Source organism: Oreochromis niloticus, linkage group LG13 (assembly GCF_001858045.2).
Source record: "Oreochromis niloticus isolate F11D_XX linkage group LG13, O_niloticus_UMD_NMBU, whole genome shotgun sequence".
Classification (NCBI taxonomy): Eukaryota; Metazoa; Chordata; class Actinopteri; order Cichliformes; family Cichlidae; genus Oreochromis; species Oreochromis niloticus.
The window spans coordinates 33,267,410-33,290,969 of record NC_031978.2 but is presented as its reverse complement, the minus strand read 5'-3'; the positions used below and the strand labels follow the sequence as shown (position 1 = coordinate 33,290,969).

Genomic DNA, 23,560 nt, shown 5'->3' with positions numbered 1-23,560 from the left:
AAATAACAGGGATTCTCAAAAATACCACTTGTGTTCCATAGCGATAAGGGCGGTACTAGTGGCGTAGTTAGGTTGCGAATGACAGATGACGAAAGCACGAAAGGAGCAATCCCACTGTGACGCTTTGCTGTCATTTGGCTGCGCTCTGGCCATTACAGGTACGTTTCGTTACATTTCTAAAGCAGTTTATGTAAAATATTTGTAAAACTGCTTAAATTAAAGCTGAAAGTCTGGAAGTCAATCACATATTGACTGATATAAAATCCTCTGTGGTGCTGTACCAAAGCAAAACGACACAAATTCTATCTTTGTCCAACAAATCATGACCCTAATTCCATGGTTTGATCTGACATATTATTGTGAGTCACATTTGCATAATACTGAAGCATCGAGCTGCATGTTCCTCTTGCTGCTGCAGGTCACTCATTTGAACTGCTATGAAACATTTTTGCCACCAATTTTCTAAATATTGCTCTAAGGTGCTACTGACACACTCCATGGTGGCTGGGTGCATAACTTATTGTTTTCTTTGAAACAACTGTACCTGCTGACTCCAGGTCCTTCTGTAGCTCTCCACACGTCATCCTCGACTCTCGGCTGTTTCTCTTTGTACTAAGTGGAAGGATTGTTTTCTAATATCTGGTGGGTTTAAGCTGTTGTCATGGCTTCCCATATCCTTTTGCACCTCTCTTTTTCAAGAGTTTAGTACTTCTCATTATTACACATGACTTATCTATGGACACTGATGGTCTGATTTCTTAGCATATGTGGATTATCTGGGTTGTCAGTGAAACCTAATAAAACATTTCATGTCAGGAGCACCTTTAGAAATTGGTGGCATGTTCAATACTTATTACACAGCTGTGCAGGTATCATGGTCCCCTTTGGCCCTTTTTTTCTGGTTGAGTATTCCGTCTTTCCTGATGTTTGTGTGTGTGTGTGTGTGTGTCTGTGTGTGTGTGTGTGTGTGTGTGTGGCTCAGGGGCTGTTTCGGGTAATCTCCTGATTCAGTATCCGAAAAGAGACACTGACTGCCCCAGGCACATCGTTGATGTCTCGCACACTAAGAGACAAGATTGAACATGAAAAATTCCATTTTATTTATATAACACCAAGTCACAACAACAGGTGCATCTAGGGAAATAATACAGAGAAACCCAAGATGACTACCTATGAGCAAGCTGGTTGGCGACAGTGGAAAGGAAAAAGTCCCTATAACAGGAAGAAACCTCTGGCCCATCCAGGCTCAGGGAGGGGCGGGGCCATCTGCCATGAACAAGTAGGGTGAGAGGAGGAAGACAAGACAAAGACACTCTGTGGAAGAGAGCCAGAGATTAATAAGAACTAATGACTAAATGAAGAGTGGTGCATGAAGACATAGTGAGAGACAAAGCTGACAGAACAAGAAACAGTCATGGGAATCCCCCGGCAGCCTACACCTATTGCAGCATAACTAAGGGAGGATTCAGGGTCACCTGGTCCAGCCCTAACTATATGCTTTAGCAAAAAGGAAAGTTTGAAGCCTAATCTTGAAAGTAGAGATAGTGTCTGTCTCCTGAATCCAAACTGGAAGCTGGTTCCACAGAAGAGGGGCCTGAAAACTGAAGGCTCTGCCTCCCATTCTACTTTTAATGTATAATGTAAATTATACTATGGAACATAATTAACCTGAGAGTGAAGAAGACTTATGGGTAGAAATCTGTGCCATCAGAAACTGAATTTGAATAAGTTAAATTTGAATTTGAATTGCTCAGATTGAATCTGAATTGTAACTTGAATAAATGCTTTTGAAAACTGAATTTGAATTAGTCTAATTTGAAATTGAATTTATGGTTTGAAAATGATCATCACTAAACTGAAATTGAATTTTATATAGTGAAAATGAATTCATTTGCTTTGAAACTGCATTTTATCCTTTAAAAATTCAGCTCTCGAATAATTTCAGTTTCACTCTCACCATTCAGTTTCAGTTCCAAAATTCAGTTTATTGGGACTTACATCCGGTTCCGGTTCAAGAGTAAACGAGCGCAGATTAATAGAACTACGTTTTACTAGCGGACCGAAAGTGTTACTGACGGGAATCTACAGCGTCTTGAGCTGAATTAAGACTTCAGAAGTCATTCGTCATGTCGAATGACCAGTGGATAAACTCTCAGGTTGGTAATAAATGTATTACATGTATAAGAACAAGCGTCATGTTAACAATTGATAGTCGTACAGTAACTTTTATGCTTATTGTAGCTGTTAGCTAAAAACGCTAAGTTTGCCCCGGATTCAGCTTTGACAAACAAATATGATCGACTGTTTCTAGTAGAATTCCAAAGTTGTCATCTTGTACCCTGTCAGAGCCCTGTATGCTTGCAGAGACCCCTACAGTAGGGAAACATGCAAAACAGTGTCCAAACCTTTGTATTTGAGCTTTATTTATGTCTTACACAGCATCCCAACTCTTTAGCTAACTTAATAACTTTAGCTAAAGTGAATAGTTAGTCTAATTCATTAGTGCAGCATTACTGGATCACCTCCGTTTGAAGTGATATGATATGTGACTATCACTGTGTTTAACTACCATAATAATTCTTAGCGTACTGAGTGCATGCTTAATTAGATTTTTTTTTTTAAACATACTGCTCCATTGCTATGTTTGACAGGCTGAAGGTGTCGGGTCACCTCCTAAATCGACCGTCTTTTACAGGTGTTTTGTGCCAGAAATGGAGTGTCCACTGAAGACTGAAGATACTGAATCTCTACGCCTTCATCTAGACCAGAGACATCAACTTAACCACTCTCACATGCTCTGTACCTACATCACCTTCCCTGACAGTCGTAGCTTGGCTCATCTGAGGGTGAAATTATAAGAATGTGTTATTTTGCAAAGTGCTCTTTAGGGTTCCTAAATAAAATATGGCATTGAGGTCATTTCGTTTGAATTAATCCCTTCTTCTGAAATATAAGAACCTCTCCTGGTTTTAATGGCACTTTGGATTTCCTTACTTTCTGTTCCACTCCCAACCCCAAATAGATGCTGACACAGTAACATGGAAGAGGGAAAGAAGTTGGAAAGGACTTCTACAAATAAACCTAATGCCTAACAATGAAAAATGTAAAATAAGAACAATAATAATAATAAAGATAAAAGATGAAGTAACAAGTTTTTAGCTTTTTGTTTATTCCAAATGATCATCCAGATGTCTGTGACATGTGATGACAAACACCATAATGGAAGGCCTTTGTCATCACATGCTTAAACTCATCATATATTTTTGCATATGCTGAACAGGCAGTCAGACATGCTGTAACTGTGGGGTAGAAAACTGCATGAACACCATACGGCAGGGGTCTCAAACTCCAGTCCTCGAGGGCTGCTGTCCTGCAACTTTTCCATGTGTCCCTGTTGCAACACACCTAGTAGGTCATTAGCAAGAGTATAGAACTTGACTGCATGCTGAGTTGGCAATTCAGCCATTTGATTCATGTTACAGCAGCTCATGAGTGAATGAACATGGTGCAATAAAAGTATTTTAGAAGTATATGTTTCCAAACACATATGTTTACTTAAATTTACTTGAGTAGGTAGGGTTAGGGGTTGCCACCTCAGCATGCAGTCAAGTTCTATACTCTTGCTAATGACCTACTAATTGTATTCAGGTGTGTTGCACCAGGGACACATGGAAAAGTTGCATGTCACCGGCCCTCGAGGACTGGAGTTTGAGACCCCTGTCATACGGAATATGACAGGTGTGGTTGAACTGCATGAAGACTCTGAAGTTTCTCTTCTGGCAGGACAGGAATGTAGCCTTGTCCTGTGAGCCACCGTAAGGATGTACTTGGAGTAGAACTGGACTGTCACCGGCCTCAGGCTCTTCACCTTTTCAAAGACAAAGCAGTCATTTAGATAAAATATTAGATATTGTTTACCTGTAAATGCACAAAGAGAATTTAGAAATGTAATTATTGTCAAGAGTGAAAAAGCACTGATAGTGTAATCTACAGCTGTGGCCAAACGTTTAGAGAATGAGAAGTGTTGTTTATTTACAAAGTTTGCTGTTTCAGTGATAGTTGTATATCATATTATATCACTTCAAACAGAGGTGATCCAGTAATGCTGCACTAATGAATTAGACGAACTATTCACTTTAGCTAAAGTTATTAAGTTAGCTAAAGAGTTGGGATGCTGTGTAAGACATAAATAAAGCTCAAATACAAAGGTTTGGACACTGTTTTGCATGTTTCCCTACTGTAGGGGTCTCTGCAAACATACAGGGCTCTGACAGGGTACAAGATGACAACTTTGGAATCCTACTAGAAACAGTCGATCATATTTGTTTGTCAAAGCTAAATCCAGGGCAAACTAGGCTAAATTAGCGTTTTTAGCTAACAGCTACAATAAGCATAAAAGTTACTGTACGGCTATCAATTGTTAACATGACGCTTGTTCTTATACATGTAATACATTTATTACCAACCTGAGAGTTTATCCGCTGGTCATTCGACATGACGAATGACTTCTGAAGTCTTAATTCAGCTCAAGACGCTGTAGATTCCCGTCAGTAACACTTTCGGTCCGCTAGTAAAACGTGGTTCTATTAATCTGCGCTTGTTTACTCTTGAACCGGATGTAAGTCCCAATAAACTGAATTTTGGAACTGAAACTGAATGGTGAGAGTGAAACTGAAATTATTCGAGAGCTGAATTTTTAAAGGATAAAATGCAGTTTCAAAGCAAATCAATTCATTTTCAAAATATAAAATTCAATTTCAATTTAGTGATGATCATTTTCAAACCATAAATTCAATTTCAAATTAGACTAATTCAAATTCAGTTTCTGATGGCACAGATTTCTGCCCATAAAGACTCCCCAGTTACACAAAGAAACTGGAGTCTGTTGTTAGATATGCACTGCATATCTAACAACAGATACCTGTAATACCTACAGCGTGCTCTAATGGCTCTAATAGGATATTTGATCTGAAACATGTACCTGTGACATATCTGTCAGCATCTGAAAACCTACTCAAAAAGTAAGAATTAAGGAAGGGAGCAAATCCTGTATGTATGCATATTTGCTTTGTACTGGGTGGGTGTGGGGGTCCACTCAGCAACAGCTACAGTTCCACTCAGTGTGTATCCAGAAGCCAGCATTTGCTTAACACCCACAATCAAAGTACTGCTCCATGTTTAAAGTGTCTAACATGTACTTGTGTGTGATCCTCTGCTTGCTCTTTCCAGTCTGTTTGATGACTTGGGAGATGTGTAATTGCAACATTTCTAAAGCAAATATGTGCATGGGTTTCCACAGTGACAGATACACGTGCACCCCTGCGGAAATAACACTCTGTGTGTTTTTGATGTCCTTACATAAATATTTATTTAAATATATTTAATTATCAGAGAACTGGTGTTAGCCGTCAAACCTTCCAAGACTCAAGAAATCATTTTTAATAACCAGGAGTTTGTGCTGCACTCAAACAAATCCATGTGCTACCCATTATCAGTGGCTTATGAAACATCCGGAGTTCTGTCCATGACATTTCTTTCATCCAAGCTAAAAATATTGATTTAAAGTCGTGGACATGATTAGGTTTATCATGAATGACAGACACAAGAATAAGAGCACTGATCTTTCTTTAACTCTGCAGGGTAAAGTTTAGACTATGGATGCACTTTCTTATTGGACGTAAACTGGGTCAATTTTCAGTAGAGTCCTGTGTTTGAGTCGCGCCTACCTACAGAACGATCCCGCCAACAAAACTGACTCAGCGGACCGAGTTTGATCTGTCCACTGTATTCAGGAAGCCCAGGAGAGCAGGGTGCGATCATTCACCGAGTTAATAGTTCTGATTAAATCTTCTGGAACTGAACCTAAACCATGTCCTCCTCACAGTCTGATGTTCCTCGACCTGCTGAGCCTCCGAAGTCGCCTGAACCTGAATTCTCTGTCAGTGGTTTAGAAAAATGTGTCAGATCTAGTTTCTGTCAACACAACCGGGCTGATGCCTTTGACTTTAACAGCATGAAGGTGGATTTCATCATCAGCTTAATTTGAAATTAATCTCTGCTATAATGTAACCTGAATTGGACTATGAGCTTTATTTGAATCCATCATTACTCCGAGCTAACCAGTTTATCCTGCACTAAACTGCAGATTATTTTCATGCAACTTTTAAATAACACAGTTTGTTTACCTTAGTTTATTTCGCAACACATTTCACAACATGAGAGGACATAATGTCACATGTACAGACCCAGTAACAGATATGAAACCATGAGGACTTGGATGTAAGCTTTAGATTTCCAGTTTATCAAACACTGAGCAGTCGTCAGCAGCAAACCTCTCTTCTTCCTCTCCTGTCCTTCTTTCTTATCTTTCTCCATCTGATTGAAGTGATCTCTTTTTCTTTTCTCTCCCCATGAAATGCAGCAGCTGGACCTTTAGCAGACACACTGAGTGACACACTGCACACATGAACAGTTTGTGTTTGCTGCTGTTTAGAAACGCTGCATTTGTAATGATCTGCTACTTAAAAACATTACTCCCTTTATGCCCCCTTGCTCCTCTTTCGTAGCTAGATGCTGAGCACAGCAGCCATACTTATGCACAGCTGCACTTTTTGAACCCAAAAAACAAACAACAACAACAACAACAAAACAAACAAACAAAAACCCACCAACCCACTTTAACCCCCGCCTTCTTCATCTCTTTCGGTGCAGCATAGCCCGGTGATTTATACACGATTGTCTTTCAGTTATTACTACTTACTGCCTCAAATCAGTCTGATGTTTAAAAGTCTGCAGTGATGTGAAAAAGTAAATGTGTTCAACCAAAAGCAACGAGCCTGTTTAAAACATGTAAGGAGTAGAAAGTACAGAGTTTAAACATGCAGGGACTAAAACTAAAAAAAAAAAAAACCTCAATTAGTAGTACACATATCTGAAAAGTCTACTTAAGTACTGTAACGAGGTATTTGTACTGAGTTACTTCCCGGCTATGTTGTATAGCATTTCCTGCTCGAGTCTCTGGGGTCTCCAAAGTCAGCTGTGCACTGGTTGTTTCAGTCCCTCCGACCGTCCAGCTTTGTGTCACGACCTAATGGAGGTGTTCACCAAAGATCTCGGACTCTATAGATCTGCTTCCGTGTGCGCCGGATTCAAACCCGGTCCTTTGCCAAGGCTGAAATATTCTCTCAGCCATATCACATATGGCACATGGTCACCTGCTCTAAACCGGCGCCCGGTGAGGTACATCTGTGCCGGCTGAGCTGCTGGTATTATCGGTCTCTCTTCCTGGTGCAGGTTTTTTCTTTGTTTAAGAGAAAGCTAAATAACTCTGTCCCTGTTTGGCCTGAACAAAATAACTTTAAAGAACTGTGACATCTGTTCTCCTCTGCTTTTGACCTTCTACAGCGGCTATCATTTTCTGGAGTTGGACCTGTGCACCACTTCCAAGCGAATATAAAGGACGGGGAAGATGGTAGGGCTGCCACAAACGATTATTTTGATAGTCGACTAGTCACCGATTATTTTTGCGATTAGTCGACTAATCAGATCATGCATCCATTGGATGTAAAACGTACAGCTTATTGCACCAGCATGCATCTGCTCTTATATAACTATCATTAGCTTACAGCTTTAAGTGTTTAAGGTATGTGCCAAGTAAAAATAAAGACAAGATGATAGTTTATTAAATGTTAATGACATTTGCAGATTGTTTCGGTGGAGTTTAATAAACTCAGCTGTCTGCTCCTTGCCATCTAAAATATAACGGGACCCCAGAGTATATTCTCAAGCATCTCACACCTCTGATAATCAGTTGTCTGCTTGACGTTTATTTAGCTGCTGTGTAAAACCTATAACTTTAATCTCCGCCAAACCGATTTACTCAGGAACAAATAAAATACTAAAAAAAAGCCAAACAATAACATTTGTAAGTTATCTAAGTGACTCATATACGTTTAACCTGAGTAGCGAAAGACCGCGGTGGGTTTGAAAACGATTTGCCGGGAGTCCGGTGTTCTCACGGGCGCTAGTGAGCCTTGCCCCCGGCTAGCTATCGAGCTAGTGGGTAACAGACGTCTCCGAAAACGTCGGAGCGCTTTTGAAAATATGTGGTGTCATGATAAACTGAGCAGATATTTGCGGTTTACACGGCTACATTCTCGCCTGAAAACATGTTAAATATGTTAAAGTTATTTTGTGACCCAGAAAGAATAATAACAGTAATATTAAAACTAACTAGCTGCCGCCATTGTTGGAAACTGAGCTGGGCTGCGCTATGAATTCTGGGACGGAGCTACTTCTTCTTCTTCTTCGGGGTTTAACGGCAGCTGGCATCCTTGTACATGCAGTGCTGCCATCTTCTGTTTCAGTCCGTTATTACACTCTTAAATCCTACTACTTATTCCTGCGTCTTTTGTGATCTTACAACGCTTCAAACGACGCGTCGACTATTAAATCAGTCGTCGACGATTTTGATAGTCGACGTAATCGTGATTAGTCGACTAATCGTGGCAGCCCTAGAAGACGGCCTTCGCTTCTAGTATTTGGTAATAAACTAATGCACCAGTTTTTTTTAGCCCCTAGTGAACGATGTCCTCTATGATTTCATCAACTACTCTGTCTTCGTCTAACTCGACCACATCCTAATCCGAGTTTAAGTCTTACATGTGTCAAGGCGGTCAGCATCTCTTGGAAAACCGTCTCTGTGTAAAGGGTGAGATGTGAGAGGTTCACACCAAGTTTCATTTCTTGGTTTCACTGTTGAGAAAAGTCAGTGCAAGCAGTGATTGCGTGGCCTGCCCCCTCAACAGAACGCAGCTTCAACGATTTCTGTCGATTACAAATAGATTCCTGGAGAAACAATTTCCAAAATTTTACCACCATGTCAACTGTGATTTCAGGAAAATTGCCCTAGACTAATCGCAGCTCTCCCAAAGTTAGGTTTCATTGGGACTCAAGAACGAAAGCATCACTTCCTGTTCCTGTTACAACACACAGCTAATCTGTGTAGCCAAGGCAGTGGCGTGTCTAGAAAATTTTTGTTGGGGGGGGCAGGTAGGGGCACAGATTTGGAGAAGGGTGGCAGATGTAATTGGCAGATAATGTTAAAAAAAAAAATTCCACCAACCGTTAACCATAATTCAATAACTCTATAAACCTAATAACCGAATGCGCTTTTAACTCTTATTAGAATGAGATTTTAACCATTACGGTGCAAAGTTTTTAGATACTGCGCTGATAATGTACAAGAGATACAATCAGTGCTTTGTCAGTGTTTATTCAGCATTCAAGGACAGCAATATTTGCATAGTAATTTTACGGAAATATAGTGCACATATGTTTTGGGCAAAAACATTTTTGAATATTAAAATACGAACATTTTTAACATACAATTGGCAAATTAGCCAATGCAAAACTTTATCTGCCTATTAAAAAAAGAAGATAATCTTCTTACAAACTGGTGTTTGATTTTGAAACAGGAAAAAAGTGGGGAAACAAATGAAAAGACTAACATTTGAATGAAACCTGAAAGCAAGTAAATACTTTCTATGCTGCCTTATGGTAAACTTTGGTAATACTGATGTATAAAGAACAACACTGGCTGATGATGAAATACAGTCAGCTGGCATGGTGACACTGCCAGTATTAACCTGCAGGGCTGGACTGGGACAAAAAATTGGGCATTTTGACCAGAGACCGGCCCACCAGGTATTAAAGCCATAAAGCCTTTGAATGAAGACAAACCCTGTTGTGACAGTGATGTACACTGTCTTGTTGGTATATGTATGATTTCTATACAATTTACGTCAAATAAAAACTTTGTTCACAAGATTCAGATAATTATTTTTTAAAAGCTAGATATTTTAAATGAGAATAAGAAAGAAAAGTATATCTTTGTGCCCCCCTTTCCCTGTTAATGCCCTACCTGGCCCCCTGGCAACACTTTGCTAGACCCGCCCCTGCACAGTTACCAGCTGTCAGCTACGTAGAAAAGGATCCTGGTGTTATTTGTCTCTCAGAAACAGCTCATAACTTCCCTTCAACTCATTCATGTCACCTAAAAGGTAAACCTGTTTCTCCATCACCTGTTCAGCTCTGATGATTCAGTAAGGACATCTCCTGGTTTCATCTGCATGTTTCCCTCTCACCACATATCCAAACCGATATCATGACCAGCAGCTTTACAGCTGTGGCTCCAGCAAACATCAGCTGATACTAGAAATTATTATTAAATAAATTCTAACACCTGATCAAGCTTAAACGTGCTGCTGTTGTTTAGCGCGACATCCGCTGGTTTCCTCTTTCTGGCGCAAAGTGGGCGATAAAAAAAAGAGAGAAAAGCCGATCAGCTGATCATTGATCAGTTTCATGATTGAAGTAGGAACAGGAGAGGGAGGGGAGAGAATGAGAGGAGAAGAGGCAGCTGTGCAGCAAAAACACAGAATAACTCCAGCTTTGTGTCTTTTTTTCATTATACTTAAAGTACGGGACAAACTGCGTCTCTTCTCAGCTCAATACGAAACGTGTAATATTTTCTCTGAATGCCGGACGATTCTGTTTTTTATGGGACGGTTGGCAACTCTACTAACTAACCTTATGAATAAAATAAAGTTCAAGATCAGTAAGATCACAGCACCCAGCCAGCTGTACAGAAACTCCGTCATGCTAGCTAGCACGCAGTACGAGTTATTGTAACTGACTGTAAAAAGTCAGCATAACGAAAATAAACTCCACCTAAACTTGGTTTATATCTGACCCAGATAGACTGCAGGTCATAACTTCTTACCTGAAGTTCAGTTCACCTGACACTCAGACCGGCGGCTGCCTCGGGTCTCTCCTCCTCCTGCCTCCCCTTCCCTCATCCACCTGCTGGCCTCTGTGGAAGCTCCGACATAGCGACCACCAAACAACTGAGTTTTTTTTACACATCGGCCAGCATCTGGCGCATCCACCACCTCTCATTGTTCATGCCCTTACAAAATAAATAAATAAAGAAGTCATCCGCCCACCGGGCAAATGCCCGGTATGCCCGATGGCCAGTCCAGCAATGTTAACCTGTTAATCTGTCACCAAAAAAATGTTTTCTGAGGTGCCGTCTTTCGTGCTTGGCTCTCCTACCTTTGCTAACATGATGCTCATAGTGCAGAAGCCGATGCAGCATTCACTAACACTCGGATATCTGAGCTTCACTGTGAAAACATAATCGTACATTTGATATTTCATTGAATTTTATTGTTTTAGCTTCGGGGTGGCACCTGGGGTGGCCAGTCTGGTTGGGGGGGGTGGCCTGGACACGCCACTGAGCCAAGGTAATTAAAAACCTGTAGATAACATCTTATTTCATAGTGCAATAATTCACGTTTCTGTTTAATCATCTGCTAATTAAATTCCCAGTATTCATTCACCCTTAGAAACTGTCTCTGTTCCCAAACCAACAAAAAACAAACCAAAAAAGCTTCCATCCACTCTCAAAAGCACCCAGCTGTTTATTGATCATGTCTTCTTATTTCAGCATAATTATTCACCTCTCGTGTGTGGAAGGAAGTCTGTGGAGTGCTCAGTCTTTTATCCCCAGTTTCATCCCTAGACTAATGGAAAAACTGAGCATCCTAACCACCTGCACTGAGGCCGCTCTTTGCTGTGTTGCATCATCCAAGCAGTCAACATGGAGATCTCACCTGCCCTGGGTTGAATATACACACAACCACATGACATCATCTACAACTCTGCTGTCCCTGTTTGCATCCCCAGTCTGCTACCAACCTCTACTTTCTCCAGATGCTCTTTGTTTCCTCTGTACAGGATATCCATCATTTCCATGTCCCCCAGCTGAAGCATCAAATGGCGTGAGAGATGCTTGGTGGACTGTGAAGGGTATGGCCTGGTTGCTCCAACCTGGACAAACATTACAACTTTGTATAATCTGAAGACTCCATACATTTTGATGTCATTACTTCAGCTTCATTTCTGAGAAATCTGGTGTTGTCTGATGATCAAAACTAAAACCCTTGAAACTGGTCTTGTGCATAAACAGCTGCAGAAATAAAAAAAAAAAACACGGATTATGATTGTGTTTTAAGATATAACAATAAAGCTTAGCTTCCACCCACTCGTAGTGGCCATGGATGAGAAAGACACAAACCATGTAAACACAATTTTCTTACCCTCTAAAAAATGCCTTCTTTGTAAAAAGTGCAGTGGAAAGGGGAGAGAGTCATTAGTCCCCTCATAATCACCTGTCCCCTCAGCACCACCGCTCCACTGCCACAAACTTATATTGATCTTATCTGAAAAATAAACCAATAAATGTAGAAATACAACATCTTGAAATACTTTATTTATCAAACACAAACCGTCGCTAAACCTAATAAATTCTTGAAAGGTTTACAACAGACCGGGCAAAAATCTCCATAGTCCTGAATGCACTCCACTGATTCCAGAAGCCAGAACTTGAGCTGTAAACTGGGAATCAAACGAGGCTTTTATGGAGATCTCATGTGGGATATGTGGTCTTTGTCTCTGTATACTGACCTACATGCTTAGCTAGCTGCACAGTCTGAATTCTTTGAGCTGGTTGCAACAGTCTTCTTTAAAACCAAAGAACTGTCTCTTGTTTACTATTCACTTTCTGCCCTTCTGTATCACCTGAGCTGCAGAACATGGAAAAGTAGTTTATCAGTGCTGGCATTCAGCGTGGGCTTTTCACACACCAGGTGTAAAAGAAAGACAAATACACCTGCCTTCGATTGCCGGTCATTTTCATACCCAACCTGCACCAGTGGTTGGTTTTGCAAGCCTCCAGGGCTAGCATCAGCAGCAAATGGCACTGAAAGATGGCAAACACGGTATTGTGTATATGTGTAAAATCATATCTCAAAGGCCACAGCTGTGTTTAGAATGTGTTAACGTGTCAGGTAAGTGTGATTCATACGCTTTTTTGAATCAGTATGGAACCGGTGCTCTCTCACTATATTCCAAGCGTCCTATTCCCCATAGTCAAATTAAAAAACAAAACCTAATGTGAGATGTTTTTGCTGTGATTTTTGGACTTTTTGGAAGTCATCATGTGTTTGTTATTTTTCCACATTCCCCCAATCTTTATGGAAATTAAATATTTAATAATTGATTGGTTATTCAGACTGACAGAAGACAAAGTGACTGTGAGAGGATTTCCAGAAACTAATGAGTCAAGAAACGTTATGGTCCAGGGTCAGTGAGCCAGGGTGTTGGACTGTTCTGTCTTTGGGGGTTAATACTAAGTTAAATTGTTGTCTGTGGGTGATGCATGTTTGGTTTTGTGGTACTTAATTAATTTCTCTTTTGATCATTTCGTTTTTCTGTGAAGTTGTAGCTTTTAGTTTCCTAGTTATTCTTTCGACATGTTTAGTTCATGCTTCCTTCAGTTCGTGGTGATTGTATTCTCCCTCGCTCAGTGTCCAGTCCTGTGTTTGTGAGTCTTGTCTCTGTTTTCCTTCCCCAGTCACAGTGTAAAGCTCATGTATCTTGTCTGCGTATCTTGTCTGCATCTACGTATTTGTCATGCTTCCTGTTTTATTTTGATAGTCTTGTCCCGTCTTCAGTATTTTTCAGTATATTTAGTTTTGCAGTTTTCCCTCGTTACCCTCTGTGTATATACAGTGTGTGTTTCCATTGTTCGTCGATAGGTTGTCTGTTTGTCAAGTTCAGGTGTTTCATGTTTAGTTATTTTCGGTCCATGTCCGGGTTTTGTGTTTTATGTGTCAGGTTCTCATCTCATCATGCTTCCAGGTTTCATGTATACAGCTTTGAGTTGTTTTCCCAGTTTAGGTTTGGTCAGGTTAGTCTTTGTTTCCCTTTTTCCTTTGCACTGAGTTCAGACATCAATAAAGTTCAGTTCAGTCTCTGGTGTCTGCATTTGGGTCCACTCTCCACTTCACACCGTCTGCCAGCACTGACCTGGACAGTAGCTCTGTGCAGTTCATCCCAGTTTCACATCAAATTGATCCAAAGCATCAGTTTTACAATATGCTTACAAAAGAAACCAATCTCTAACACACACACACACACGCACGCACGCACACACCCACCCACGCACACACACATGCACACACACACACGCATACACGCACACACACTCACGCACACACACACACAAACAAATGACTAGACTAAAAATATAAGGAAAATTACATAATAGAAATAACACACACTAATTACACCAGAAAACCACTTTCCCTATCACAGGCAAACCAATGCGCCCAACAGAAGGTTTATTTAACTCAACAATAGCAATAATGTTTATGTAAATCCATATCAGTGGTCTAAAGCAGTGTATGGGTGAGCTGGCAAGAAAGTGAGATATGTAAGATAAAGATTATCTAACATAATCCAAACAAAGAAACCAAACAAGCACCGGCACTGGCACAGGACTGGAGCAGAACAGCAGCAGCAACTGAGAGTGGGAAGGCCCAGAGAGGCAGGGCAGAACACTGGTCATCTCCACCCAGGAAACTCGTGCAACACAAGGACCATGATGACCTGTACCATGATGCTACACAAAAGAGTTCTCAAAGTTAGGTTAAGCAGAGTGGTGAGAATCAGTGAGAAGCAGTAAGGGTTGCATTTGTCTGCTGTCTGTCTGATTATATCTCTGCTGACCTGGGAACGCCTTGGTGTTCCCCTGGACAAGCTGGAGAAATGTAGAGGTGAGAAGGAGTGACACTGTGTCTTTGTAGATCCAGAGAAAGCATATGATGCAGTGCCAGGAGAGTAACTGTGGTACTGGATGAGGAAGTCAGGAGTGGCAGAGACGTATGTGAGGGTGAAGCAGGCTGTATATGAGGACAGTGAAACAGTGGTGAGGTGTGACAGATGGGTTGAAGGTGGAGGTGGAATTACATCAGGGGTCAGCTCTGAGCCCTTTGTTGTTTGCACTGGTGATGGACGAGTTGACAGATGAAGTCAGTGAAATCTGTGGGATCAGGTGGAAAAGACGGGCAAAGGGTTTCATTCGACTTTCTTTGGTAAGAAGCAGAATGATTATGAATGAATGACGTTAGCAGAAGAAAGACAGAACTGGTGTGTTAATGGCAGGATGGCAGGTGAAACAGTGAACAGAGCAGGGGTAGGGAAAGGGACTCAGTTTAAGTATCTGGGGGAACCATTCAGAGACAGTAAAGAAGACAAGTGAAGTGGAGTGGGTGGAGACAGGTGACAGGGGTGATTTGTAACAGAAGGATAGCAGCAAGAGTGAAACAGAAAGGTTACAAGATGCTAGTAAGACCTGCTATGATATATGGTAAGGAGACGGTATCACTAATAAAACAACAGCAGCCAGAGGTGGATGTAGCAGAGCTAAAGATGTTAGAGTTTCACTGTCAGCAACAACGACAGACAACATTACTAATGTGTATATCAGATGCACAGCTCAGGTTGAGCAGCACAGACAAGGTGTGGCTACCTGCGGAAGCAACAGGTCATCCACTAAGTGGAAGGCTGGTGGTTCAACCTCCGCCTGCTACAGTTTGGATGATACTGAGCCCAAAGTTGCTCCCCGATGCATTAATTGGAGCGTGGATATGTGTGAATGTTAGAAAGACAGCACAAAAAATACGTGTATGAATGAGTGTAAATGTGTGGGGCATCTTTTATAAAGTGCTTTGAGTGTTCCAGAAGAACCAGTTAATTTAGCATCATACTAAGGCAGAGATGGTTTCAACATGTCTGTTCCGGTTATTTTAAATAGTTGAAATACCAATAACTGTAAGCTTATTTGCAAAGACATAGACTGTGAATTAACATGGCATTACAAAAGTAATAAAAATAGTGCATATTCTTTATGATTCTTACCATACAAATGTAATGTGCTGAAAAAACAAATATTATATGTAAATTATAGGTTTGCATGATTAAAAATATAATCAGTATCATTTACAGTTTTTTCTGATGGCTTGAGCACATTTTTTGTAACTATTGGCTATTTTTGCAAAACTACACACACAAATAAGAAAACTCTTCACCCAATCAGCAAAACATTGTAGTTTTCTTGTAAAAGCGAATAACCTTTGCTTACAGTTTTTTCTGAATGCTTAAACCCTAACTGTGATTTCCATAGCACAATTTCTAAAACTATTAATACTTATAGCAAAACCACTCACTGAGTTTGCAAAACTAAAAGCACAAACACTGCTTTGCACTCAGTTTGCCATTTTGTAACACACACTTTGCAAAACTGTAGACACAACTCACTGCTTACACTCAATTACCAAATTTCCAACACACTCCTAGCAAAATTATACACATGTATGGCTATCATTAACACTATTTTGCCAACTGTCTGGCACACTTTCACATGTGAAAACTGTCTTAGATAATTAGTCCACTTTGCAATCAGCCTAAGCACTATAAACAGGCCACAGGTAAGCTGTCTATGTGGAGTACAATGGAAGGAGCAGCAAGAGTGAGAAGAGTGAGAATCAGAGGAGGCCGAGGGAGAGGACGTGGAGGTGAAGAAGTTGGAGGAAGAGGACGTGGAGGTGAAGAAGTTGGAGGAAGAGGACGTGGAGGTGAAGAAGTTGGAGGAAGAGGATGTGGAGGAGCAAGAAGAGGACGAGGAGGGGAAAGAGGAAGGGTAAGAAGAGTAAGAAACAGAATAACTGATGACATCAGAGCTACAATAGTGGACCATGTCATCAACCATGGGATGACCCTGAGGGAAGCTGGCCAACGGGTTCAGCCTAAACTGAGCCGCTACACTGTGGCAGGCATCATTAGGACATTTCGAAATGAGAATCGGTAAGTACTTTGTAGCACTGCCATACTCTAATGAGAAACACAACAGTACCATACATGCAAAAATACTGAAATTGTTACTTCACAGAATTGCTAGACGTCCAGATGTTGGGGGCAGAGGCAGAATGTTGGTGATTGCCAATAATGCAATAAGACTGCGCGAAATACAGCAGTGCATAATTGATAATGACACCATCTTTCAAAATATACACAGTGCAAGCATTTCTGCACTGAGTCGTGTACTTGCGCGCCACAGAATAAGAATGAAGCAAATTTATAGAGTTCCTTTCGAGAGAAATGCCCTGTACCAACATAGAGCAGAGCAGCTATCTGAACGCTACTCCAACAGAGGTCGATTATCTTGTTAATAATTTTACCTCCTCACTACGTACGACTCTGGATACTGTAGCTCCTGTGAAAACTAAGGCCTCAAATCCAAAGTCCCTGACTCCGTGGTATAATTCTCAAACACGTAGCCTAAAGCAGATAACTCGTAAGCTGGAGAGGAAATGGCGTGTCACAAATTTAGAGGATCATCATTTAGCCTGGAGAAATAGTTTGCTGCTTTATAAGAAAGCCCTCCGCAAAGCCAGAACATCTTACTATTCGTCACTGATTGAAGAAAATAAGAACAACCCCAGGTTTCTCTTCAGCACTGTAGCCAGGCTGACAAAAAGTCAGAGCTCTACTGAGCCAACCATCCCTTTAACGTTAACTAGTAATGACTTCATGAACTTCTTCACAAATAAAATTTTTATCATTAGAGAAAAAATTACCAATAATCATCCCACAGATGTAATATTATCTACAGCTACTCTTAGTACCATCGATGTTAAGTTAGACTCTTTTTCTCCAATTGATCTTTCTGAGTTAACTTCAATAATTAATTCCTCCAAACCATCAACGTGTCTTTTAGACCCCATTCCTACAAAACTGCTCAAAGAAGTCCTGCCATTAATTAATTCTTCGATCTTAAATATGATCAACCTATCTCTAATAATCGGCTATGTACCACAGGCCTTCAAGCTGGCTGTAGTTAAACCTTTACTTAAAAAGCCATCTCTAGACCCAGCTGTCTTAGCTAATTATAGGCCAATCTCCAACCTTCCTTTCATATCAAACATCCTTGAAAGAGTAGTTGTCAAACAGCTAACAGATCATCTGCAGAGGAATGGCTTATTTGAAGAGTTTCAGTCAGGTTTCAGAGCTCATCACAGCACAGAAACAGCTTTAGTGAAGGTTACAAATGATCTTCTTATGGCCTCTGACAGTGGACTCATCTCTGTGCTTGTCCTGCTAGACCTCAGTGCTGCGTTCGATACTGTTGACCATAATATCCTATTAGAGCGATTAGAACATGCTGTAGGTACTACAGGTACTGCACTGCAGTGGTTTGTATCATATCTATCTAATAGACTCCAGTTTGTACATGTAAATGGAGAGTCCTCTTCAGACACTAAGGTCAATTATGGTGTTCCACAGGGTTCAGTGCTAGGACCAATTCTATTTACATTATACATGCTTCCCCTAGGCAACATCATTAGAAGACATAGCATAAATTTTCACTGCTATGCAGATGACACGCAGCTCTATCTATCCATGAAGCCAGGTAACACACACCAATTAGTTAAACTGCAGGAATGTCTTAAAGACATAAAGACCTGGATGGCCGCTAACTTTCTGCTTCTTAATTCAGATAAAACTGAGGTTATTGTACTCGGCCCTGAAAATCTTAGAAATATGGTATCTAAGCAGATTCTTACTCTGGATGGCATTACCTTGGCCTCCAGTAACACTGTGAGAAACCTTGGAGTCATTTTTGACCAGGACATGTCCTTCAATGCACATATTAAACAAATATGTAAGACTGCTTTCTTCCATTTGCGCAACATCTCTAAAATTAGAAATATCCTGTCTCAGAGTGATGCTGAAAAACTAGTTCATGCATTTATTACTTCCAGGCTGGACTACTGTAATTCACTATTATCAGGAAGTCCTAAAAACTCGCTGAGAAGCCTTCAGCTAATCCAAAATGCTGCAGCAAGAGTACTGACAGGGACTAGAAAGAGAGAGCATATTTCTCCTGTTTTGGCTTCCCTTCATTGGCTTCCTGTTAAATCCAGAATTGATTTCAAAATCCTGCTCCTCACATACAAGGTCTTAAATAATCAGGCCCCATCTTATCTTAATGACCTTGTAGTACCATATCACCCTATTAGAGCACTTCGCTCTTGCACTGCAGGCCTACTTGTTGTTCCTAGAGTATTTAAAAGTAGAATGGGAGGCAGAGCCTTCAGTTTTCAGGCCCCTCTTCTGTGGAACCAACTTCCAGTTTGGATTCGGGAGACAGACACTATCTCTACTTTCAAGATTAGGCTTAAAACTTTCCTTTTTGCTAAAGCATATAGTTAGGGCTGGACCAGGTGACCCTGAATCCTCCCTTAGTTATGCTGCAATAGACGTAGGCTGCCGGGGATTCCCATGATGCATTGAGTTTTTCCCTTCCAGTCACCTTTCTCACTCACTATGTGCTAATAGACCTCTCTGCATCGAATCATATCTGTTATTAATCTCTGTCTCTCTTCCACAGCATGTCTTTCATCCTGTTTTCCTTCTTTCACCCCAACCGGTCGCAGCAGATGGCCGCCCCTCCCTGAGCCTGGTTCTGCCGGAGGTTTCTTCCTGTTAAAAGGGAGTTTTTCCTTCCCACTGTCGCCAAAGTGCTTGCTCATAGGGGGTCATATGATTGTTGGGTTTTTCTCTGTATTTATTATTGTGCTATCTACTGTACAATATAAAGCGCCTTGAGGCGACTTTTGTTGTGATTTGGCGCTATATAAATAAAATTGAATTGAATTGAATTGAATAGAAACACAGAACGTGTAAAGCAACTGCGATATGACTATGTGCAGGTAAGCTAGTGTCATTGGTTCTGAATTTGGAAGTGCATACTGTAGTGCTGTGCATGGGCCTGATGTGTTGCATTTGTTTTGTCTTGTCCAGAGAGTGATGGAACTAGAAGCAGATGCAATGGGACATGAGCTACTTTTTGTGGATGGGGCCGGTTTTAACCTCAGTAAAACCAGGAGACGTGGCAGGAACATTATTGGACACCGTGCCATCATCAATGTCCCAGGACAACGTGGTGGTAACATAACCATGTGTGCAGCTATAAGCCAAAATGGTGTTGTTCACCATCATGCAACCATAGGCCCATACAACACTGCACACATTATTGCATTCCTGGACACCTTGCATGACATGCTCACTGTTCAGAGACCAGAGCAGACCCAATATGTCATCATATGGGACAATGTTAGTTTCCATAGGGCTGCTTTGGTCCGCAACTGGTTTACAGACCACCCATCCTTCATGGCACTCAACCTCCCTCCATACTCTCCATTCTTAAATCCCATCGAGGAGTTCTTCTCTGCCTGGCGCTGGAAAGTGTACGACCGTCATCCTCATCAACAGGTAGCCCTTTTACAGGCAATGGAGGAGACATGTGGAGATATTGACCAGGCATCATGTCAGGCCTGGATACGGCATTCAAGGAGATATTTTCCCCGGTGCCTTGGACTGGAGGATATCGCATGCAATGTGGACGAAATTTTGTGGCCGGACCCAGAAAGATGACATGATGTAGGCTGACTGTCTTTTTTTTCCTTTTTTTGTGAAATTCCTATTCTGTGTTGTGACTTTGTCTTGGTTTTGATGAGTGTGAATAAACACCAATACTTGAAGTTTGGATCCTTGTATGTTTACATGACACTATGACAAAAGTGTGACCTCAAATTGACATCTGTACACAGAGAAAGCAAAAGCCAGATGTGTTTTGTATTCATACCATCAGTGTGCAGGTGGCACATTGTGTGCTTAGTAGATGATGGCTTGTGTGTACTGTTTGATACGAAAACACCATTTTTACGAAGGTGTGAAGAGTTAATCTAGCTGTGTTCGCTTTTGCAAGAGAACTACAATGTTTTGATAATTGGGTGACAGGTTTTCTTATTTGTGTGTAGAGTTTTGCAAAAATAGCCAATAGTTACAAAAAATGTGCTTAAGCAATCAGAAAAAACTGTAACTCTCCACACCTTTGTAAAAATTGTATTTTTGTATCAGACAGTAAACACAAGCCATCAAATTAATAAGCACACAATGCACCAACTACACACTGATGGTATGAATGAAAAACACATCTGGCTTTTGCTTTCTCTGTGCACAAGGTAGGCTATGTCAGATTGAGCTCATACTTTTGTCATAGATCCGTAAGCATAGAGGGATCCAAACTTCAAGTACTGGTGTTTATTCACACACATCAAAACAAACACAAGTGTTTATTTCCAAGTCAAAACGAAATAGTAATTTCACTGAGGAAAAAAAAGAAATCAGTCTACATTGTGTCATCTCTGTGGATCTGGCCACAAAATTTCGTCTACATCACATGAAATGTCCTCTAGTCCAGCGGTCCCCAACCTTTTTTGTGCCACAGACCGGTTTATGCCAGACAATATTTTCACGGACCGGCCTTTAAGGTGTCGCGGATAAACACAACAAAATAAAACTAGTACCGGTACCAAAAAAAAGAAGATTTATTCATAACACACGTGAAAAGACCCAGGAAAAGCGAGTTAACGATAAAAACGATAACAAAATAACGCTGAAAACCGATAAAAACCCTGAAAACCATACATTTCACACCTGAGCCTCAACTCTCGCGGCCCGGTACCAAACGACTCACGGACCGGTACCGGTCCGAGGCCCGGGAGTTGGGGAGCGCTGCTCTAGTCCAAGGCACAGGGGAAAATATCTTCTGGAATTTTACATCTATGGTATTGTTGTGTTTCTCATTAGCATGGCAGTGCTACAGATCTTAGTGCAAAGTGACTGTACTAACCGACTCTCATTTCAAAATGTCCTTATGATGCTTGCTACAGTGTAGCGGCTCAAGTTAGGCTGAACCCGTTGGCCAGCTTCCCTCAGGGTCACTCCATGGTTGATTACATGGTCCACTGTTGTAGCTCTGATGTCATCAGCAATTCTATTTCTTACTCTTCTTACCCTTCCTCTCCCCCCTCCTCGTCCTCCTCTTGCTCCTCCTTGTCCTTGTCGTCCTCTTCGTCCTACTTCTTCACCTCCACGTCCTCTTCCTCGGCCTCCTCTACTTCTCACTCTTCCTGCTCCCTCCACTGTACTCCACACACACAGCTTACCTGTATTATAGTGCTTAGGCTGATTGCAAAGTGAACTAATTATCTAAAAAAGTTTTCACATGTGACAGTGTGCCAGACAGTTGATAAAATAGTGTAAATAATAGCCATAAATGTGTATAGTTTTGCTAGGAGTGTGTTGATCCTTTGCAAATTGAGTGTAAAGCCGTGAGTTGTGTTTACAGTTCTGCAAAAAGAGTGCTGTGCAGTGGATTGTAGCTACAGGTTTGCAAAGTGTGTGTTACAAAATGGCAAACTGAGTGCAAAGCAGTGTTTGTGCTTTTAGTTTTGCAAACTCAGTGAATGGTTTTGCTATAAGTTTTAATAGTTTTAGAAATTGTGCTATAAGAATCACAGTTAGGGTTTAAGCATTCAGAAAAAACTGTAAGAAAGGTTTTACATGTAACTATGTAACTACTACATTACCACATGGACCAGTGTTGTCTTCACCCTCCCCATCTTCTCTAGCTCCTCCCACAGCCCCTCATATTTCTTGAGTTTTTGTCTTCCTTCTTCCGGATGTTGCTGTCACCAGCTGGTTAGCCATCACCACAGGATCTTAGCTCGGTCATTCTCCACCACCACTGGGGGCGTCTCCCATTTTGACCTCGGGACTTCCAGGTTATACTCGGCACAGATGATTCTGTACACTATGCCGCCCACTTGGTTATGGCGTTCCATGTATGCCTTGCCTGCTAGCATCTTGCACCCTGCTGTTATGTGCTGGATTATCTCAGGGACATCTTTACACAGCCTGCACCTGGGGTCTTGTGCTCAGAGCTTGTTCCTGTGCTGCCATGATTAGTGCCTCTGTTCTGTCTTTCAGTCCAGCTTTGTCCAGGCACTGGTAGGAATTTTTGATATCTGCCAGGGGTACAGGTAAATGCTGTCCAGGGGCCTGTCCTTGTTCCTTTTTTGCCTCCCCCATTCAGCATTGTACCAATCAGAATTATTGTCTGAAGGCCAAGAAAAATGCCCAACAGATTTATTTTCCCATCATTACGGCTTTGCCATACTGGTCCACTTCATTGATGTTTATTATTTTTTATTTTTTATTTTAAATCTTTAAGTTTAAAATAAATAAATAAGTTTATGTTTAACAAGCCATCAGAACGGACATCACCGGGGAATAGGAAAGGGAAAGACATACACAAGTTGGTGGTTGCTGGAGTCCTGTTCTATGCTGTGGTGTGCTGGGGGAGCAGCACAGCAAAGGAGGACTCATCCAGGCTGGAAAAACTAATCAGGAAGGCTGGCTCTGTGGTCGGCATGAAGCTGGACACCCTGGTAACAGTGGCAGAGAAGAGGACATTAAAGAAACTGCTGGACATTATGGACAATGCTGGGCATCCTCTGCACACGGTCATAAACAACCAGAGGAGTCTGTTCAGAGACAGGTTGCTTCTCCCAAAGTAAAGGACCAACAGACTTAAAAACTGCTTTGTCCCACACGCCATCAAACTGTTTAACTCCACGCTGGAGGGGAGAGGGAGGGGAGACAGTGGGACAAAGGAGGGTGAGGACAACTAAACTGTAGTGCTTTTTTTCACTGTGCAATATTTTTCTCTATCACTATTATATAC

At 41.3% G+C, this 23,560-nt stretch overlaps 2 protein-coding genes and 1 long non-coding RNA gene across 6 annotated transcripts in view; 2 read left to right on the top strand and 1 right to left on the bottom strand.

The window, feature by feature from the left end:
- The window catches only part of ttc27 (tetratricopeptide repeat domain 27), a 728,099-nt gene that overhangs the window by 163,964 nt on the left and 540,575 nt on the right, over positions 1 to 23,560 (bottom strand). The gene's annotated exons all lie outside the window — the stretch shown is intronic.
- LOC102080769 (uncharacterized) lies at positions 62 to 12,229 on the top strand. 2 transcript variants are annotated; one of them, XR_267123.4, is made up of 4 exons: positions 76 to 158; positions 7,405 to 7,471; positions 11,239 to 11,306; positions 11,510 to 12,229. It is a non-coding gene; the product is annotated as an uncharacterized LOC102080769 (long non-coding RNA). The 2 variants fall into 2 exon arrangements; XR_267125.4 differs by lacking the exon at positions 7,405 to 7,471 and having other exon boundaries at positions 62 to 158.
- Positions 16,590 to 20,781, top strand: LOC109204745 (uncharacterized). The gene is made up of 4 exons (XM_019366364.2): positions 16,590 to 16,770; positions 16,856 to 17,064; positions 19,639 to 19,679; positions 19,771 to 20,781. Exons 1-4 carry the CDS (start codon positions 16,679 to 16,681, stop codon positions 20,401 to 20,403), a joined length of 975 nt encoding a protein of 324 aa, XP_019221909.2. The 5' UTR covers positions 16,590 to 16,678; the 3' UTR covers positions 20,404 to 20,781.

What these genes read in the sequence shown, in the direction of transcription:
- LOC109204745 (XM_019366364.2), top strand. Translation starts at nt 16,679, where the DNA reads ATGACCCTGAGGGAAGCTGGCCAACGGGTTCAGCCTAAACTGAGCCGC. An exon ending in ACATTTCGAAATGAGAATCG is followed by an intron (nt 16,771 to 16,855) that starts GTAAGTACTTTG and finishes GTTACTTCACAG; the next exon opens with AATTGCTAGACGTCCAGATG. An exon ending in TAGAGTTCCTTTCGAGAGAA is followed by an intron (nt 17,065 to 19,638) that starts ATGCCCTGTACC and finishes AATTGAATAGAA; the next exon opens with ACACAGAACGTGTAAAGCAA.